The 16,470-nt window shown below is 37.0% G+C and overlaps 2 protein-coding genes across 2 annotated transcripts; one reads left to right on the top strand and one right to left on the bottom strand.

Moving 5' to 3' along the window:
- Window positions 1–6,323: 6,323 nt before the first annotated feature.
- MELLADRAFT_108640 (uncharacterized protein) lies at window positions 6,324–7,682 on the top strand (the record flags this gene model as incomplete). The annotated part of the gene is made up of 2 exons (XM_007412610.1): window positions 6,324–6,429; window positions 6,520–7,682. 2 exons carry the CDS (start codon window positions 6,324–6,326, stop codon window positions 7,680–7,682), a joined length of 1,269 nt encoding a protein of 422 aa, XP_007412672.1.
- A 6,149-nt stretch (window positions 7,683–13,831) lies between these two features.
- On the bottom strand, window positions 13,832–16,134 carry MELLADRAFT_65040 (uncharacterized protein; the record flags this gene model as incomplete). Its single annotated transcript, XM_007412451.1, has 2 exons — window positions 13,832–16,021; window positions 16,093–16,134. The coding sequence occupies 2 exons, from the start codon at window positions 16,132–16,134 to the stop codon at window positions 13,832–13,834; spliced, it is 2,232 nt and encodes a 743-aa protein (XP_007412513.1).
- Window positions 16,135–16,470: the final 336 nt, after the last annotated feature.

Here is a 16,470-nt window from a genome sequence, read left to right as displayed (position 1 = left end):
ATAGATTTGGGCCGTTGCTACTTGCAGCCCACAAAAAGACAGGTAGGCGCTGCCAAAACAGTGCCTACATGGGTGTTTCCCACAAAAAAGCACCTACATTGAAATGACCACGTAGATGTCATTTGGTTACACCTACATAATGTAGGCGTCATTTTTGAGCGCCTACATCTCAAAACAAGGATGTAGGTGTTATATTTGAGCACCTACATTAAAATGCTGGCATGTAGGTGCTCAAAAAAGCGCCTACATCTAAAAAGACAAGAATGTAGGCATGAATTTTGAGCGCCTACATGTGTATTGAGGAGTGGGATGACACCTGCATATGTGTTTGTGGAAGTTTGGTCAAACTTCTTGACTATCTTGACTTATGTAGAGGACACTTGGGAATAAAAAGTGGTTTGACTCAAATGAGGGTATCAGAGGACATAATTAACAGTGTTTTGAGTCAAAATGGGGGTATGCGCTTGATTTTTAGCGCCTACATATGCCAAACTGCAAGTAGGCGTGTATTTGACCAGAAACATTAATGTAGGCGCAAATAATGCCTACATGCCCTAAAAAGCATGTAGGCATTTTTTTCATGCACCTACAAACCAGGGGCTTATTCTTCAGTGCCTAATTCTTGAAATGCAATGTAGGCACTCAAAAATTATGCCTACATACTTTCTTGGCAATGTAGGTGCTATTTTTGAGCGCTTACATTGAATTTACTACATAGGCGCTCAAACATAGCACCTACATTTAAAATCAGACATGTAGGCGCTCAAAAATTGTGCCGCAGCCTACATTCTCAAATTTCAATTCTAGGCGTCATTTGTGAGCGCCTACATTGCAAAGTCCCATGGATTTTTGATGTAGGCATTGGAAAATGATGTCTACATTCCAAATTTCCAATGTAGGTGTGATTTTCCAACTCCTACATCAAATTTTGTGGCAATGTAGGCACTTTTTTGTGGGAAACACCCATGTAGGCAGAATTTGGGCAGTGCCTACATGGATTTTTTGTGGGCTGCAAATAGCAATGGCCTAGATTTAAGAGAACTAGATTAGAATAGGATTGGATGATAGATTCTTCTTGATCACAACTTGGATTAACTAACCATTAGAATTGATTGCTCAGAGAACAAAAATACATTTACAACTTCACAACTGTATGTACAAAAAAAGGTTCTATCAATTCTTACTCATGTGCTACACTTCTTTACAGATTGTATCTTTGATGCATCTCTTCTGAATTTTTTCTTCTTCATTTCAGATTAGTAACCAAACCTTCTCACAACCTACTTCTCTTCCTTTTTGTCAAAAATCATTCCAACTCCCATTCAAGTTGATGCAACCTGGGTTGAAAACCATTTTTAAGATTACAAATTGTTTCTAAAGTGCTCCAAATTTTGATCATCAAAGTATATCTTGCAGATCTCCTGTTTCTGATTGATGCATGGCATCACATGAACTATTTATGATCTGTGATAGAGGTGTAATTGAGTTGTAAAGATTGATAAAATATAAGTGGTACACAAACATCTCAACCCAACCTAATAAAACCCATGGCAACCTGATTGATTTTTGGATTTTTTAGCGCTGAAAACTCAAAATAAATTGGGTTGCCATGGATTTTTTGGACGGGTTTATGAGGTTGGGTTCACTGTAAGCATTATACACTATCCCCAAGTGGAAATGGGAAAATGATTAAGATTGTAGTTTGTCATGAAAGATATATCACTGCACACCTGAGCCAAGGCACCCACACTACATATGTGCAGAAGGATGGGAAAATTAGGAGCTATTGTGTACATACAGAGCTGTTCAGCTTTTGGCTCATCTGAATGAGTAGATCATATGTAATACTTTCTGTAATTTTTTTCACTTTGACAGAAGCATTCCAAAAATTGACTGCATACACTGACTCATAGTTTTGCTGTAATACCATCAACTAAACCTCATGTAACACCCTTTCTGTTACTGTTGAATGGCTTGCCAAGTATTGATTGAGGCTATGGAGGTATCTGTAGTCAATTTTTGGGAGAATTTTGTCAAACTGAAAAAAGTCAAGGGCCCGTTTGGCTTGAACCCAAAAACAGTCTTTGGTCAAAAGTACCACCAAAGCCAAAAACTGTTTTTGATTTTCGTCAAAAACACAGGCATTTGGTAACTTCGTTTGATCAAAACACTGTAAACATCATTCAACTTCCCCAATTTGGCAGAGGAAAATGATTAATAGTACAGTTTTTCATAAAAGAATCTAATACTGCACACCTGGGCCATTTCACCCACACTACATATGTGCAGCAAGCTAAGTCAATAGTTGTCTATCATGTACATACAGGTCTGCTCAGTTTTTTGCCCATCAGAATAAATAAATCACATGTTATACCACATGTAACTTTTTCGACTTTGAAATTTTTTTCCCAAAAATTCACTACATATAATTCTGTAGCTGCTCAGGCAATATTGTTGAAGCTATGTCTTAGTAACAGAAAGTGTGTTACATGCAGTTGAGTTGATGAGATCACACCAAAACATTGAGTCAGTGTATGTAGTCAATCTTTTGGAAGCTTTTTTCAATCTGAAAGAAGTTACAGCATGTATTACATATGAATAACTTGTCCTGATGAGCAGATAACTGAGCAGAACTGTATGTACATGATAACCACATATTCACTGAGCCTGCTACACATATGTAGTGTGGGTGTTATGGCTCAGGTGTGGAGTGATAGACCATTTTATGACAAATCATACTCCCAATCATTTTTCCCTGCCCACTTGGGGAACCCGAATAATGTCTGCAGTGAAAACAAAGACCGTTTTTGATCAAAAAATCTTCAATTGTGAAAAACAGCCCTGAGGCTGTTTTTGAGGCCAAAAAGCGTTTTTGCCCTTATTTGCCCCTCCATATTGATCTTTCATTGACCTATTTGGTCAACTGTTTGGTAAATGAAAAAGCCAAATTTTGAGTTTTTCAATCCACCCCTTGAAAAAGGGGCAGATTGAAAAATTGTTTTTGTGTAACAAATTTTTGGAAAACCAGCCAAATGGGCCCTAAGTAAGTTATTCAGATGAGCAGGTGACGGAGCAGACCTATATGTCAACCTGAGCCCCGAGCCTAAAAACGCGGGTAATCGTCATCCCGACCCCGCCCCGAGGCTACGAATTCGCACCCAAACCCTACCCGAACCCTACCCGCTCATACCCTAAGAGGCTGACAGGCATCCCGGAACCCTACCCTACTACCCTCGGGGCCCCAAAAATTGCCGGGGCCCCGAAAAACCCTTGGGGAGCCCGCGGGGCCCCGAAAAAAATCCTTTTGATGACAAAGGTCCCGTCAACAGTCAAAGAGAAATTGGAACAGATAATAAAAATGACATTACGTAAAAATGAATCAAATTGAGCAATGCAAAAGATGACGATGTGAGAAGAGAAATGGGCCTCAATGTCAGTCCTGCTTCCTATGTGAGATATAAGTAGTAGAATGACTTTGATGGAAAAAGACACGTTCAACCAACTTGGATGAACGTATGATGTATCTTTTTCCTTGATTGAAGAGTCAAGACTCGTCACTCAATAACTTGGTTGTTTCCAACTTTTATCGCAATGCCTGGTGGTACTCCTCAGACAGCCGAGTCATACGCTAGAAAGCAAAAACACAGTATTGGGCATTTTACCCGCGGGGACCCGCGGGTAGGGTTATTATTCCAAGGTTGACCCCTAACCCTACCCGATAGGGCACCCTACGCATTAAGGGTCCAAAATCGCCCCCCGAACCCTAAACCGGACGGGGTCGGGGTCGGGGTCCCCGCGGGGCGCCGGGGTCGGGGCTCAGGTTGACCTATATGTACATGATACCTAACACTTTACTCAGCTTCCTGCGCATATGTAGTGTGAGTGTTATGGTGCAGGTGCACATTGATAGTTATTTCTATGACAAACTACAATAATAGTCATTTTCCCATTCCCACTTGGGGATAATGTATAATGTTGACAGTGGTTGGTATGTTTGTGTACCGCTATAGTTTTGAGGATTCTTAGATGTTGATAATCCATATAACACGTGGTTGTGTGAGCCAAAACCCATGCTACACACAGGTTTCCTTCATTTACATGTAAAGCCGTTCAAACATTGCTGGTTTCCGGTTGAAAATTTGATTTCAAGATCACAAACATTTTCTTTTCAAAATGTGCAACAAGCAATATTGGAATGGCTGTAAGCCAAATTTGATATTCAAAATTCATCAATTTTGACTTTGATCCTTTATAAAGTTTTCACAACACTCCAGATACTATTGGTCTGAATATTGTACATTATCAAACAGATGACTCTACATCAATTGAATCTTTACAAATCAGCCTGATCAGACAAGATTTGATGTATGTAATTGATGACAGACTACAGATGATTTTCACTCCCATGACCTGTTTACGCATGTTTTACTCTCTTTCTTCTTCTATGCTCTTCAATCTCAGCATTACAATCATGATCCTTCTTATAAATCACCTTATCAACGACTCAAACTATTTGAAACACTCAATTTCTACTAATCAAACCACTACATATGAATTAATCCCCATAATACCCTTGTTTACCACCTTTTGAATTTTCCTCTTTCCTATATAACTTCACTCAACACTAATCAATACTTATGATTAAAATTGTTGCTGATGAACATTATCTTTATCTTTGATATCTTAGCCTTTGCTTCAGATCAGTGTACAGAGGTGTACATATTATCATTGAGATCCAACAGAGTTGTTGGATGAGTGTATCATCATAAACCCAGTCTTTGGGAACAAATCCTCTGGAGATATCAAAAATTCTTACATGCTTCTGGACTTTTCTTAGTAATGCTATTCCAAAAAGAAAACAAGGAGATTTGAGATTGTGTTGTTTCAGAGCTACAGGTGTGTATAGGCAACAGGGGTGTACTCTTGGAAATCTGACCAAAAAAATCTGTATAGATTGAAAAGGTGCCCCATCAACCATATTTGATGTTTACAGGAGGAGTTCAGTACACATTCAGACTCTGGCTAGCTTACAGATACAAGACAATTTATGGCTTTCACAATATATACAAGGTTTGGGTCTAACCTTTGTAAATACTATAAGACTTGTAAGTTTGCTTGGAGGATTCTTCCAAGTTGTCAATTTACCAATCAAATATCTTTGGAGAAAATTGATTTGCAAGAGGGGGTTTCAAGTCAGAAAATTTTTGTGAAACTTTCTAAAAGACGGACAAGTTTTTTCAATTTTACAGTGTTTTTATTTCTGCAAATATACGGTCACCAGCATTTGACAAAGGTATCTTGATTTTTTTAAATTACAGTATATTTTGCAACATCGGACAACTTATTTTACAGTGTTTTTATTTCTGCAAATATACGGTCACCAGCATTTGACAAAGGTATCTTGATCTTTTTAAATTACAGTATATTTTGCAACATCGGACAACTTGTTAGACTGTAAAATACTGTAAATTTCTTGACTTGAAACCCCCTGATATCAAAGCTCTACAGCTCTACAAATATGTGTAGGGGAATTGGTAGTATAATCAGGTTCAGCTGGCAATCTTGCATCTGTCTACATAGATCAACAAGGTCTACTGTGAAACTTAGTGCTCATCTCAAAATCAAAAAGTATTCAAAGACTTATCAAATTGTGATGTCTTAGCACTGGATCTTGGTGACAGGGTCCTGTTGGAATTTTCCAAGGCTTTTGCTTCTGTTGGCATGGATAATCCAGGCTTGTAGTGATGTTTTTTGAATAAATGAATTATCATTGGATTTTTCTGTACCATGTTTGTGATGCCATTTTAAAGATCTAAGTTTTTTAGAGGGATTCAATAGTTTGATATATCCTGGAGCTGCAAATCTGTGATTCCACACTATATGTTCTGAATCTGATGTCCAGATAAATTTTCTTTGAAGCTTTGTTGAACTTACTTTGAAATTTTGTTGAAATCCTCTTGAAGTAGATGGTATTCTCTGGCCTACCAGTAAGCAGTGGCTTCCCAGATATCCTCTCGTCAGTCTCAGTAAAATACTGATATCACATCTATCTGGCAGCTTCCTCAAAAAACATCCCTAACATGTTTCACAGAAATCTTGTATGAAAATCAAAAATGGAGTCTTGGCTACTTGGTTTCATGTGAATCAGAGACACATGTCTGAGACCTAGTACATAGCCAGTTTGGACAGGTTATATCAGGGAGTGAATCTCACATGTCCCCTAATTGTCCAAAATTATCCAGATATCTTTGAATCTCCACTAAAAAAACACATTCTAACCCCGCTACTTTACAAACTTGTGTGGTGAGTTCATTCAAGTGCTAATGCCTCATATTGAAACCTGGACACACTTTGGTATATTCTTCATCCTATCATGCACCAAATTGGTATTAGTCCAGGGATTTTTTTCAACAAATGGGATAGGAAAAGGTATGGCTTCTGGAATTCTGCAATCATTGAAGGATGATATTTTCTTTAAACATTTTTTACTGACCTGGACTTTTGATTGAATGGAAACAGATCTCACAGGATCTTCAAACATAGGTGAATCAAGCTGCTTTGATAACTATGCAGGAGAATTGTCAACAGATGATTTTCCAATATCAGACTTTGAAATTCATGATAATTGTGGCTTGACTCATAATGTTGTAACTGAAGGCATTCAAGTTAATCAGGATGATGATGCAATGCCTCCAACAAAGAAGTCCCGTAAATCTAGAGCTGAACACACAGATATTTACAGAAATCAGCCAAGATTAAAAATGGATACAGCAGCCGAGTCGCAATTGAATCCATTCATGATACAACTTGATCAATTCTTGAAAAGCAAGAAGAGAGATAGGCAAAAGGCATCAGCTGATGGAAGTTATTTGGGAAGGAGAATCCAGTTTCTGACCCATGAGTTCCTGTTGATGTTAGTAAAGGCCCATTGGACTTATGATTCAAACCCACATGAAATTCATTCAACACTAGTAGAAGGATTTGGATGGTTATTAGATATATGGAGAACCGTTCCAGTTGAATCACTCAAACTTAGATATTTACCCAAAGTAATTGAGAATAAAGGAGCTTACTCTCCTGATACTATTGAATTTGCTATTTCTGTTATGCTTGGAAATCAGCAGTTATTCAACAACAGCCAATGTAGATTTATTTCTTATGCAGTCCTCAGTTGGATGAAGAAATTCAGATCAAATTGGTTTGAGTGTTTTATTGAAGCTTCTGGAAGACAATTTGAGAGAATTCCAGAATATAAAAAATCCCGCACCCATACCAATGTATTTCGTTGTCTGATCCACACAGCAATTTCTGCCTTAGATGAAAGCAATACTCAGGAGATACCAAACCCAAACAAGATACTAGAAGATCATCAAACTATTCTACCTCAATTTCATACCACAAACACTTATTATACTCAACATCTACCTTGCTCCCCTGATATATTGCCTCATGGGGACATGATGGAAAAAGGGTTCACAGGGTCTTCAAACACGGGTAAATCAAGCTGTGTTCATAAATATTCAGGAGCCTTGTCAATGGATGATTTCCCAATATCAGCCTTTGAAATACATGATTGCTTGCTGAAAACAGGGAGTGGATTTGATTGGGCAGGGCACACCCCAGGAAGTGTTGATTTTAGCAGCCAGGATGAGACATTGCAATGGCCTCTGAATTCTCAGTGAACCAGATAAATATCAAGAAACTCTAAAGAAGATCAATCCAATCCCAAAGATGGAATCTGAACACACAGATTGGTTGAAGAATATTGAAGATGATTGTGTCTCAATCCAAAATGACGCAACTGAAGCCATTAAAATAAAAGAAAAGGATGATTCAATGCCTACAAAAAACACTGTAAACATCATCCAGTTTCCCAAGTCGGAAGGCAAAAATGATTAAGAGTGTAGTTTTTAATGAAAGGATCCATCACTGCACCCCTGATTCATAACACATACACTACATATATGCAACAGGCTTAGTTAATAGTTGCCTATCATATACATACAGGTCTGCTCAGCTTTCTGCTCATCTGAATAAATAAATCACATGTGATACATCATGTAACTTTTTTGCCATTGACAAAAATGTCCCAAACATCCACTACATATATCATCATGGCTAGTCAGGCAACATTCTTGTAGCCATTTGTCAGTAACAGAAAGGGTTTTACATGAAGTTTAGTTGACTAAATTACACCAAACCTTTGAGTCAGTGTATGATTTGTAGAATGATTTTGTCAAGCTAAAGAAAATTTACAGCATGTATTACATATGATTCACTCATCCAGACAAGGACATAACTGAGAAACCCTGTATGTATAGTGGGTAGTGTCTAAAAGCGTGTAATGTCGGGCCGGCCAAAAAGCTGATTTATTACAAACTCCATTTTATGAAAAGAACTTTCTCTACTGTAAGCCTTGTTAAAAACAATATGTTCAATACAATTTTGGACTGATATTGATGTGAGGATTCCAAATCTGCCCTCGGCTTCAAAATTGGATCAGTTTTGTGGATTTTATAAACTCTTTTCTCAAAATACCCAATTTTACGCGTTTAGGGACTACCCACTATACACCTATTCACTCAGGCTGCTGCACATATGTAGTGTGGGTGTCATGGCTCAGGTGTGCAGTGATAAATCCTTTTATGACAAATTCTACACCTAATCATTTTCCCATTCCCACTTGAGGAAGTTGAATGATCAATGTTCACAGTGAAAGGAGTCCTGTAAATTTCAACTGACAGGTATCTACAGAAATGAGCAAAGATCAGCATTTGATATAGCAGCTGAGGAACCCATGATACTTTCCATGATAAAACTGAATCAATTCTTTGCAACAGCGATAAACCCTAGGAGACATACATTGACCCATGGAGAGTTTTTGTCCACGGAAATTGAACTTCTCACCCATGAGTTCCTGTTAGGGTTAGTAGAGGCCCATTGGGCTTATCATTCCAATCCACACAACATGAACTTGACTCTATTAGAAGGGTTCCAATGGTTATTAGATATTTGGTTAACTGTTCCAGTTCAGACAGGCAATCACAAATATTTACGCAAAGCCATTGAAGATACAAGACCTCATGCTCCCAATACAGTTGAATATGCTTTATCTATTATGCTTGTGAATCCTAATTTAATTCATTATAGCCAACATCACTTTAGTGCTTATGCGCTTCTCAGTTGAATAAATAAGTTCAGACCAAATTGTCCCAAGTTTTTCATCAAAGCATCTAGCAAAGAAGATAAGAAGATTCCACAATACAAAGACTCTCACACCTATATTAAGGAATTTCTTTCTTGCATTGACAAATCAATACCAGTATCAGATGCCTGGCTGGAATTGAACATAGCAAAATAGCTTCAGGAGGATGAAAATTTCTTGCTCAGATGTGACCCACCATGAAGAAAGTGGGTATTGTAGAGTTGCCAGTACCTCAAACAATCTCTAAAATATTTTTCAAGACTCTAGCTAATATTTTTTCCCAATGTCATCTATATTCCATAAAAGGTCTAGCAAGCCAGAGGATTATTTTTCCAGCCATCAAGATTTCTATTTTAGTTTTTGGTCCTGTGGGTTTGTGTTCAATCCAAGTAGTCAATTACAGTTCCAATTGTTATTCCCAGCTGTTGAGAATTGTTAATTCAAGAGTATTCAACTTCTATTGATGTTCATGACATATAACTTCTGGTTTAAACTAGCCAGAAGTGAATTGCATGTCCGTCTTTCAAGTTTTTATCTTCCTTAGTGCAAGCATTTCAGTATGTATAAGGCACATCCAATTGATCACAATATTAGTTCCATCCATTCAATATTATTGTAGTACCTTGATTGGAGTACAACCTTTGTAAATGATCTTGCCATGAGAACAATATCATTATTGATAATGTGTCTGTTGGTCAATTGAGCTTGTTTTACAAGTGGCTGATTGGTTCTTTTCCCACTTGATTGAACCTACAAGTTGTGCTTCTCATTTTCTATTGTTGGTTTCAGAAGATGAAATCTACATGCATAGAAGAAATTATAAAATTACATAATAATTCCAAATTTTATGGCCCATAGTTCACACCGTGCCCGTGAAGGGTACCCCAACGTCAGGGCCTTCAAAAGTACAAAGGCAAGCCTTTGTACTTGCTGGAGCCCTTGATGTCAGGGGCCCTCTCCACAGGCACTGTCTTAGGATCAAATTTAAAATATATCATCTTTTTTAACATAATATGCAGGTCATTCAATAGAAGAATTCCCTTTTCAAAGATTTGTAATTTTTCCATAACCACTCTCTAGATTCATTCTTCCTGCAAATTTTGTGCTTCAAGAGTCCTGTCACCCATATGTCATCTGATTCTAACTGCTTGATTGTGGAGCTAAAGAGCTGAAAAAAGCATATTTATAAAAGGATAAAAAATGTGTATTGGAGGCAAGCTGCCATTTGAATACAGTGATGTGTCAGACATGACAAGGACAAACATGGTGCAACATTGAAATCTGATGATGTGCAGAAATCAGGCAAGTAGTCAGTCTCTACTCCTTGGTGTTTTTTTCATTTGACTGATATATGCATGTGTTTGCTTTATCCTTCAAGGTCAAACCAAAGCCGCTAAGCAGCTCAAGAAACCTGTTGTTAAAGCCAAACTTAAACCAAGTAGGACTTGCTGATATACCCTTTGTTTTTTACATGAGACTGACAGATGGATGTGTCTGTAACAGCTAAACCCAAGGCAGCTAAACAAGTCAAGGCTAAAACGTTGTAGAACTTAAAGCTCAACAAGAGCTTTACAGAGCTTAAAGAGGGATAATCTACTAATATAACTAACTAGTAGAAGTTGCCTAAGACTGCCTCTTTGAAAGAATCAACACGGGGTTTTGCTGAATTCTTTGGGATAAGGCACCAGAGAAATTTGTCTCAATACTTGATTCAAGTATTATTCCCGTGATTTTTAGAAATAAAGAAATCTCAACACTATTGTAGTGTTATTCCAATCTGAGCACAACAAAACAAAACTTTAATTACTAGCAAAAAGCAACAATCAGTTTGATTGTTATTCCAATGAAGACTTATAGTCTTATCACATGTAAAGAAATCTCACCTTTGATGTAAAGGGGCAATTTAGTGAACTTAGTACTGCTAAAGTAATTTAATGATGATTAAAAACACTCTAAAAAAAGTATAAGATGAGTAAAAAGGGGAACAAAAGCCCGTAAAATCCTTAACAATAGTATATATCCCTCTAACAACCTTCAAAAATGGTCAACAACCTCCAAAAACCCTCAAAAACCGTCAAAATCAACAGAAAATCCTCCAATGTAACCATATGATGTCATTATTATTATTGTTTGTAATGATTCAAGGCGTGAATTTGATCAATTGATGTTAATAAATGATGAAAAGATCTTCTTATGATGAATACAGGTGATTTTTTTCCTAATATTCATAGCTGAAATCCATTTTTGGAATTACAAATTTTTTGTAAAGTTGTTCAATTTTTGATTACTATAGCTCATTTGATAGCCCTCGTGATTCTGATCATTTATCACCCCCATATCACCTATTTCTGATGTGTGATGAATAAGTTATTGAGTTGTAAAGATTAAGAAAATAAAGTTTTGTCATGTAAATGTCACATGTAACCTCCAAATTCGAAATTCACTCCAGTTTCTTTGTTGCCTTATAACTTTTTCACTACTCCTCAGTTACTAATGATTTGAAGATTGTAAATTATGAAACCATTGATTCTGCGTCGAATGAACTATCACACACCCAATTCTGACAAGCTTTACCATATGTAATTAACTAAAAACCTCCATTTTTGACAAATTTTGACTATTTTCACGTCTAATAATGATTTTTCTTCTATCAAAAGATCATTCCACAGCACTCCAATCAATCACACAGCACTAAAATCAATATGAAAAACTCTTGGCGCAATCAATCCATCAATGACATCACTACACAGGAATTAATACCATAGTACCCTTTTTCGAAATTTCCCTTTTCTTGAATAATTTCACACCTCCCTTATCAATCCTCATGATTAAAGTTGCTGATGACTAATTTTGTCCTTCCCTTTCACAATAAAACCTTCCTGAACCAATAACTCTTATAATAATAACCTAAAAACCACTTTCCAGCCTTTCATACCCATATTTTCGAATTTTCCTTCAACTTTCTTAATATTCTTCTTCTTCTTTCATTCTTTTCATAACAGTTTCCATTCCTTAAGATCCAAACTAAATGTTCTTCTTCCTCAAATCCCTTCTTACTAATTCCTTTAATTTGATTTTCACTCTTATACTATTTTTATTGATCTTTTTGAATTTTTCTTCACTCTTAAATGGTCTTATCAATTGCTTATGTAAATATATGATTTGAAAGATAATGAAATGAGGATTATGAATCAACTATGATACCCTTGATGACTAATAACTTCAATAATAATTTTGCCTTTGACCAAAAATACGAATTTTCACACAATTTTTAAATTTTTTGCTTAAGTAGAGATCTTGCTCACCACAACGTTTGTTAAATCCAAAGCCAAACTCAAACCATGTATGTGCTGCAAAACCCTTATCTTTTTCTAAATGACTGACCCCATCCATCCATCCTTGCAGCTCAACCCAAAGCTCTTAAACAGACCAGATCCAAACTGGATGTTATAGTCAAAGCAAACACCAAGGCCAAAACAGATGCATCATTCCAAGATGATGGATCTGAACTTCCAGAGGAAGTATCTCAAAGCAAGGACATCAATTAAGAACACACTGAAGATCAAGAATGCAAAACCAAGAGTATTCTCAATCAACAGCAAGATGAAGATCAAGCGGGTCTATCTGAAAGCAAGTAAGCACTGTTCAACTCATCTGACCAAAAGGATAGTGGTCTAAAACCCCTCAAGATCAGATTTAAAGTGAGCAGTTTCAGTAATGGTCCACCTCCCACCAAGGGTGGTGTAACTTTTCCGGCTTCCATTGTGCCAGCGGTGGCAAAGACCCCAAGTAAGTCTTGTATTTTCTTCATATGTTCTCTAGATGAGTGACTGAATGATGTGTCTACTCCCCCCACCTGGAAGCTAAAAAACTCAAAGCTGGTAAACTGGATCCTGTTGAAGATGTAGACCTCAAACCCATTGTCAAACAACAACATGTGTGGCTAAGTGTTAATATTAGTGCCGCTCTCTCCTTTTTTAAAATCTCTTTCTATCTATCCTCTCTACCCCTTAATATACTTATGTGTCTTTGCTCATCATGTCACATCTGAGATGCTCCTTCCTCCCTGCATCATTTTTGTTATCTGCTTAATTTGTAAACTTTTCTTTATCTTCACCCACACTTTTTGTACTCTTATCAGTTTGCCTTATCATTTTTCCCTTCTTAATGGTCTTTTACTTGCCCATATTTGAATATATAATTCCCTTGTTGGTTTCAATAAGAGACATGTGAGAGAAGTCTGAAAATAGAGGGATGATAGATCAGAGATTTCCTAGCACAAGCATGAAATATCTCAGGGACAGGGAAAAACTTGACATGTATGAAAACAGAAAAAATTTCAGATGTAAAATCTTCTTTCTCATTTCACCCAGTGTATGTGCCAAGGAAAGGTTATCCTTGTAGAAGGATAACTTTCCCAAAACAGCCCGGCGTGATATCCTTTTGTCTTGGAAAACCACAGTACCAATGTACCCATCTCTCATAGAATAACAACAGAACACCACAATTGAAATCACTCATGAAAAGTCAAATACTTGCATGTGACCCCACCCTGAAGATAGATATAATCATAAACAAAAAGAACAAGGAAATTCGAAAACCACAAGATAAAAGGAAATTCCCCAATCAAAACTCTTGTTTAGCACTCCAAATCCTCCTCTTAGTTCTACCAAACACATTCCTTTCTTGTCCATACCCAAATACCTCACTATCTTTCATCCTTTCCTTAACCATTCTATCAATCCTATCTTGACATTTTTTCAATTTCTTTTCAAACCTTCCTTTTTGTCCTTCTTCTTCTACTTCTTTGACTTTCTTTTGTATTGAATTTAATTGACTTAATTCCCATCTAATTTGTCTTGCTTCTTTTACTCTCAAGATCATTGTATTTAATCTTTCATTTAATTTAATTGTATGTCTTAAAGTTTTTCCTAAGAATGAGATTCTTTCTTTTGAAACTTTTAAATTTGTCGAAGTTAAATCCAAAGCCTTTGATTGATAAATTCTTTCAATTTCAAATCTGGGTTTAAACACTTCGATCTCCAATCCTCTATATCCTTCTTGAATTTGATCTTCAGTTTGATTTTTTGGTATTATATTCTCAAGTAAACCATCCCATTGATCTCCTTGTGAACTAATTTCTGATAAATGTTTTGAATGAAGATGATACCATTCTATTTCTTTTACAATACTTTCTAATAATCTTCGACTAAGAGCTTGGACTGTTTGGAGTTGGGTATTTCTCCTTTTTCGACATAGATGTCGGATTAAGATTTGATAAGTATCGGGTTGTAATCGTAGAGGGGGTTTAGGTGGTTTCGTTTTGGTATTGGTTGGTATAGTTGACAGATGTGTTACATATGCTTCAGTTCTTTCAATAGCTTGAGTTAAATAATGTAAAGCGAGATGAATTCGATCCGATTGAACACATGCAGTAATAAGGTCATGATAAGTTCTAGTTGTAATCGGTAACTCGGTCACATACTCTATCTTTTCAACTGGCTTTTCCTGAATTACTTCCTCCCCTGTAGTAGGAATGGGTATAGAGTGAGGAACCGAAGAGAAAAAGTTCAAGTCGTTATTCTTTTTCTCAAGTCGGGCTTTCATTTCTTTTGATGGTTCAACAGCAGCTTGATAAAATGTAATCATCTTTCCTAATTCACCTTGTGACCTCCACATCCGAATTACTGCACTAGTAATCGATCCATCTAACCAATGTGAGCCTGAATCCGGGTATCGAAGTTCAATTCCAAGTTGAGTCCTTAACCAATCTTCTAATTTATCAACTTGAGAAGCACAAGCTAAGATTTCAGTTGACCATCGAATAATCAAGGATTCAGCTTTCGTGCCGAGTGTTGTAGGTTCAGATAAAAGCTGGGTTGCGATTTGGATAGCTCGATCAATCATTCTTTCAATCTCTTTTGGTGATCCACTATCAGCTTGCGGAAGACTAGTAGATGTTGATGGACTTGTTCCATATGGTTTTGAAGGACGTTCGTCTGGCCAACTAAGCCCAATCATATTTTGACGAATGCAATACAATAGTAAAACCTGATCAGTAGCCGTAGGAGCCGGTAAACCATTATCATTCAATATATCCCAAACCAATGAACCACCACGATAAAATCCAAGTGAAGCATAATGTTCAAGTATAGCCGTACGACAAATCGAAAGTTTAAAAGTGGAAGGTAAACTTCCTTCTAATGAATTTGATTTACGTTCAGCAAGTCGATCTAATAAAAAAATAATCCTAAGATGAATTTGTTCGATTTTTTTAGGTTGATTCAATTCTCCTCCTCTTTTCCAACGTATCTGTTCTGGATCACATGGTAAATGATGGAACAGATGAGGAAAAATTTCAGGTGCTAGATGAGAGAATAAACCAAGAGCATGAACTCGGTTTAATTCACTCCATAGTTGATCGGCAGGAGTAATCGGATCGGAAAGAAGTTCGGATATGTATCGGAGGTAATCCCGCGTAGAGGTTGAAAGTAATGGGGAAAGAGCCGATGGCAAGAGGAAGGCTAATTCTCTAGGTGGTGTGGAACGTTTAGCTGGAGATGTTGAAGGTGAGGGTGATAAGAGGTTTCGAAGCTGTGACGAGATAGATTCGACTGGAACTGGATCTGGAAGTGAACTCGAGGAAGCAGATTCTATGTCGAGTTCCGATTCGTTTACCGATCGATCATATTCGATCGAAAGTATTGATGGATCGGTTATCAAGTTTGAAGCACTTCGAAGAAAAGTCTTAATTGACTGAGTAGTAGTAGGACATGTTGAGGGTCCAGGAATCGGGATAGACCGGTTTGATGGAACCTAAAAGTAAGAAGTATCAAGAGATCAGTTTGATTGCCCATGAGCATTAGCATTAAGAGAAGACAGTTTACCTTTGATTTAAGAAATCGATATCTAATCAAACTTGATCTCATCGATGGAAAAGTCGGTCTTAATGAACTTTCTCAAGTTGTGTTCGTCAAAATTTCAAAGTCAAAACCTCAAAATCATAAACTGCACAAAACTTGAAACAAACCACCAATTTCAAATACACTTTCTCATTCTCATCTTCATGAAAACACTTTTTAAACTTTCATGCAACTGGCTCTTAGCTTAACAAAGCCCTCTCTGCGCGGCCGCATCCGTGAAGCATATTCAACTCAAGTATGCTGGGAGGTTAGCCAGAGTTTCATGTTGCGTATTCAAAAATAAACCTTGGTATTTATCATGTGTTTGGGTTACAACTCTTGAAAGTCTAGTGGAACTTTTCT

This window comes from Melampsora larici-populina (assembly GCF_000204055.1).
Source record: "Melampsora larici-populina 98AG31 unplaced genomic scaffold MELLAscaffold_31, whole genome shotgun sequence".
Classification (NCBI taxonomy): domain Eukaryota; kingdom Fungi; phylum Basidiomycota; class Pucciniomycetes; order Pucciniales; family Melampsoraceae; genus Melampsora; species Melampsora laricis-populina.
This window is presented reverse-complemented; position numbering and strand designations above follow the sequence as displayed.